General features: G+C 35.0%; 1 protein-coding gene across 1 annotated transcript; it reads right to left on the reverse strand.

Moving 5' to 3' along the window:
• Window positions 1-1,750: 1,750 nt before the first annotated feature.
• LOC117173878 lies at window positions 1,751-2,704 on the reverse strand. Its single transcript, XM_033362524.1, has one exon. It carries the CDS (start codon window positions 2,702-2,704, stop codon window positions 1,751-1,753), a length of 954 nt encoding a protein of 317 aa, XP_033218415.1.
• Between the last annotated feature and the right edge of the window lie 2,977 nt (window positions 2,705-5,681).

Consider the following 5,681-nt stretch of genomic DNA (forward strand, 5'->3'; position numbering starts at 1 on the left):
TGAACGTGGTTCGTCACTTATTGATGTACGACCACGCTTAAATTCATTTACCCAGTTATAAACCGTTGCTAAGGCAGGGGCAGATGTGCCATGAACTGAGTAAAATTCATTTTTTATCTCATATGGAGTTAAACCCATTAAATGAAAATGTTTGATTACCGCTCTGAACTCGTTTTTTTCCATTTTTCTTAACGAACAATTTTTTTTTTCAATTGGTTATAAAAACACGTAAACTCAGAAGATGTGGACTGTGACTGCACCATATATCTAGTCGGGAGTGGTGCTGACTGAAAACAGATGATTTGGAGCGATTCGCGCGCCATATGTTGGTCATTCTAAGGACTTATTGAACTAGCCTCGTAAAATAGTGCAGCTGCCCCCACCCATCAGTCAACAGCATGTCCCAAAGGATTTGCGTAAACTAGATCGCTCGTCGGCCTCCTGCTCATTTATTGACAGGTCGAGTGCAAAGAGTAGCTCAACGAGTTGCAAACTCGCCAACAATGGCAGAAATTCACTTCAGAAATAAAGCACGGATCCGTAGTTGTCCTGATGAAAAATAATCTGGGATGCATAATGTGGCTAATGGGCGTGATTATCGACGTGTTTCCTGGGAGCGACGACATCAAGATAGTAGCATCAGTAAGGACTGCCAACGGCATCGTTAGGCGTAACATCACCTAGTTGTGCTTACTGCCAACTGCCGAGTTTTAATAATTGTTTATTTATAACTATTTGGCTTAGGTTTAAGTCCATTCTTGTTCATTTTAATTAGTTGCGCATATTTCAGTTAATTCTCGTTCAATTTAATTAGTTGTATATATTTAAGTCCGTTATCGGTTATGTTAATTAGTTTGCATTGATCATTCTAGTTCATTTTAAAATTTTGACTATTTTAGTGAACTTGCTAAAGTATGCCAATCGTTGCGTTTAGCGCAATCATGACTTTAATACACGGGACAGTCCTTCCAAAGGAAACTGACTACAAGCTTATGGTTACCATCTATATAAATCTAGGCTTACTTTGTTGTAATTACAATAATCAAATCATCACAGCAGTCCCTCTAAAATAAACTGACTTCACTATTACTACGTTAATTAGCGTTCATTTTTCATGTTGTTTAGCGCTCTAAATCAATATTAATTTAAGGCTGAAAAACATTTATCTTTGTTCTTCTTTATTCATGATTGTATTTTCCTCTGCCTTTATCGTTAAATGCAATTCATCTCATTCCGCAGCTTCTGCCGGGACCATGTTTCGTCGCAACACAGTTTAGAATTTACGTTGTTCTGCTCGTTTTGTACTATGAAGTGTAGCTCTGTCTGTCATTACCAAAATTTTAAAAAGATTTCACAAAATCAGAAATCATTTCAGTAATTTCACACACTTTTAAAAATAATCTTAAATACTTCCTAAGATTTTACAAAGATTCTAATGATTTTCTAAATGTTTTAAATTTTTTCAAAGATTTTGGACATTTTAAAAAGATTTCACAAATTATTTCGCATTAGACTCGAAACATAATGATGATCGCGCAAGTAATTAGGTGAACACAAGAGTAAAAAAAAAACAGATTAAAAAAAATAAACATAATTAACTTTGATTTGGCTTCATTACACGGAGAGATACACGTGTTTCAGTATAGGATCTTGCGTAGAGTGTCAGGAAAATTGCCGAGTCAAGCGCCCGATTTCCCTTCTGCAAAGGCTTTTAAGAGTGTGGGCCGAAAAATCAACACGTACAGAGAAATCAGCCGGTCGAAGTTCGATGAGAGCCATTGAAAACTACTCTGAGTTTTGTGGTAGTACTTGTTTCTTTAAACACTCCATGATGAGGTCGATATACACGTGGTACATTTAGAGACGAGTTTGAATGCACTAATTCCATGCGTCTTAGAGAAAGATAGTCTGACATGAAGTTAGCGTAGGCAGCACGAAGTTCCAGATTCTTGAGTAGCCGACGTTCCAAGTTGATGAAGAGTAATTCAGCTTGAGTTCTGGAGGCTCCTAGTTCACTGATATGTCCCTTGAGAGGCAGGCGAACAATGTAGCGTCCATCAGAATCACGAAGATGCGTGGTCTGATATTGTTGTTCACAGAACAGATCTGCGGCAGTCAGTAATGCAGATGCAGGTAGAGCTACCTCCTCTTGTTCCCAGAAACGTTGAAGTTGAATGGATAAGGCGTCCTCGATCGCACATGACATGCTGATAACTGATTTGGATTTAACCATTTGACCCTGATTCTCATCGATTATCACTTTACTCGATGAGCCAGTAGGTCGTCCTGTAAGAATCCAACCCACTGTTGTGTCCTGTGCAACCACTCTGTTGTCTGGCCGAGTCATTAAACCTGGCCGTATGATGAGAGCATATATTTCAGCTCCAAGTAAGATATGGATAGCTGAGTTCGCACTAGGTTTCGGATCAGCAAGATCGAGTTCATTTAATTCAGACCAAGTTTGAGGGGCGATTCGCTGTGACGGTGTGTAATTGCTGAGTCGAAGTATAACCAGAGCCTCTGTATCTAGAGTGAAGCGGTAAGGAAATCGCGATATGATGAGAATATTGACCATACCTTTTAATACTCCAGACTTAGAAGCTTCAACGCCGGAGATGTGAAGAGATGCGAACCGGCGAGGTAATCGAAGACGCTGTGTGAGAATTTCTGAAATAAAATTGCCCTCCGAACATGGATCTATCATACAACGTGCCTGTGCATAGCGCCCATCCTTGCTATTAACAACTACAAATGCTGTTTCGAGAAGGCTTGGACCAAAGGAACTAGAGGTTACATTAGAGTTTACTAGTTGTCATGCTGGGTTTTTATCGTTTTTTGAATTGTTGAACGTGGAACATCCTGGTGGAGAAATCGGTTTGGCATCAGTTCCTGTTGATGTTTATGGGTCATGAATGAAGGTATGATGGCGACCATGACAGGTACTACACACTTTATCAGAGTGACAATCTTGAACTTTATGTGGTGCAAAACAGTTATCACATAAGCCTCTCAAACGGACAAATTCCGGACGCTGAGAAAGAGATTTAGCCTTTAATCCCTCGCAGAACGCAAAGTAATGATTCTTCTGACAGAGGGTAGCTAACATTAGGTGAGGGTTTTCTGTTAAGCTTTTTTAAAGCATTATGTGCCTTGACGGAAGAATTTAATTTGTGATGTTTTGAAGAACTTTTCGAAGATGATGACATTGTTGTGGTTGATGTACAAGCTGAGTGGCCCATGGACTCAAGTGCCTTGATTCGGGTCGTGAGAAATATCTTGATCTGAACAAACGTCTGTGGTTCCACTTCTCCTCCGATAGAGGTTTCCCAGTCCCGACGGGAATGCTGATCAAGTCGTTGAACGGTAATGTAGGTCAACCAATCATCCCATGTTTCGACGGGGCGTTTAAGTGCAGTCAAGGCACCGATGGCTTCTGTCGTTCCATCTAGTAGCTTCTTCAACTCAGAGGCAGATCCCGTAGATACTGGCTGTAAAGAACATAAAGCGGCAATCTGAGAACTTACCAACAACCGAGTGTTTTGGTATGTTTCCGTTAATAAATCACATGCTCGATTAAATTTCTCGGCAGTAGTGTGGATGTTGCTGAGGAGATGAGCAGGTTCTCCAGATAAGCTTATTTTTAAATAATGCAATCTTGCAACATTTGTTGTTTTGGGGTTTGCCACGACAAATGCATTAAATAATTCACGGTAATTTGGCCAATCCAAATAATTTCCCAAAATTTTGTAAGTTCGATCTTCGGAAGGTCAGGACCATGACCGTGATTCGCTTGTTGGCCAGGGTCTACCTGATCATCCCTAGAAGCTGGTCCTCTATCATAGACCTCCATTTTGTCCAAAAATTTACCCAAGTCGACTAAATAGAGTTCCTACGTTACACATACTTATTCAACGTCAAAGCCAAAGGACTCGAATTTTCTCGCCGATAGTAGGTGAACACAAGAGTAAAAAAACAGATTTCGAAAATAAACATAATTAACTTTAATTTGGCTTCATTACACGGAGAGAAACACGTTCTTATCTGTCATAACTTAAGAATTTATTGCTAATTGAAATCATGATAAAATTTTTTTATTTATTTTTTAGTTGCTAAATATTGTGGTCTATCAAATTAAGTCATAATTCTTTGTGTTTCTTCATACACAGGATTAAAAAAAAGTAGTTTTGTGATCTCTGTGATTGATAATTCTCAAAAAAAATGAAGATTATTTTTGTCATTCTGCTCGCATTCGCTGGGTTTCTTTGTTTAAAATGTAAATGTATCATATTATTATGAATAATTTTTTTAATGCATTCCATAATTGTCAAAAATTTTCCTACGACCAGTGCGAATACTATTTAAGAAGATGTTGAAAAGGTTATTGAATCTTCGTCAAATCACCTGTAATAGAAATATTTTTGACTGTTTAGACCTCGACTATAAGTTTAATAAGTTTAATTTTTAAATCCCAAAAGATCGATTTTTAACCCAAAATCAAATAGTGGACTTTTCATTTGAAAAATAAATTATTAATAGAAACAAAACTAATTTTCTACAAAAGTGATATAATTTCCTACGAAATAGTTCAGTTTTGCGTTAAATTATTGAATTTTGTATCTACGAGAAGATTGTTTAACCAAGTAATTTAATTTTCTAATTGATTCACATTCTTTTTTATATTTATTAATTCGAGTTTTAATTCCTCAACCAGCTTTACAGCTTCTCTGTTTAATAATGCTAGCGATTAATGAATGTGTATAATTTTGGGTGAAAAGTTTATTTCAAGTTGATCAATGGTTTCTTGTCTAAATTAAATAACGTGATGAAAATTGTAATTGAGATAACGCCTTAACTAATATGGCCTTTTAATTAATAATAAAGTTTCTATCAAGTGTTTTTATAATTAATAAATAAAGATAAATAATTAAGTTGTTAATTCCTTTTCTAACACTGAATTTAGTAAATACGTCAGGTATATTAAATGTCCATTTTGAAAATTCCAAACATAAATTTAATAATAATTTTATATTTTTTTATAATTTTAATATAATAATGTAAGTTCAAGTTAGCTTTTTTCTGTGATAAAATTGATGGAATCTTGAAGCACATTTATCAACACAGAATTTTTTATTAAATATAATCACCAAAAAAATGAAAAATTTAATTAGTCACCTTGATTTATTAATTATGAAAACACTATTAAAAAATCACTAATTGTTATGAAAAACAATTTTGGTTAGGACGTTATCTCAATTATAATTCTTATCAACAAATTTGTTCAAATGTCGGCCTGATAAAAGGTCTAAAACACAAACGTCGAAAATTAAGTGATTTAAAACTTAGAAAAAAAAATTAAATTAACTTGAAATAAACTTATTGAAAATTAATTATGCACTTCCATTAAAATATGGCATTATGAAAGGGAAAATTCATGAAATATACAATAGTTCTTCTAAAAAAACAGATAAAAACTTTTAGGAAAACTAACATAGAGGCCTGTTAACTAAATACTGAAAGTCTTTCTTAAAGTGCAAACAATTCTTTAAAGAAATATAATATTAATTTATATTTAAATAAAATTATACACTTAATATTTTTTCTCATTTTTCTGAAGAAGAGATTTAGATCATTCATTAAATTTATCTGATGAGGTATCTCTCATCAAATGTAAATTTTGTGAT

Source organism: Belonocnema kinseyi, chromosome 5 (assembly GCF_010883055.1).
Source record: "Belonocnema kinseyi isolate 2016_QV_RU_SX_M_011 chromosome 5, B_treatae_v1, whole genome shotgun sequence".
In the NCBI taxonomy this organism is placed as follows: Eukaryota; Metazoa; Arthropoda; class Insecta; order Hymenoptera; family Cynipidae; genus Belonocnema; species Belonocnema kinseyi.

Excerpts from the sequence above, each read along its gene's own strand:
- LOC117173878 (XM_033362524.1), bottom strand. The coding sequence starts at position 2,704 with ATGATAGATCCATGTTCGGAGGGCAATTTTATTTCAGAAATTCTCACA.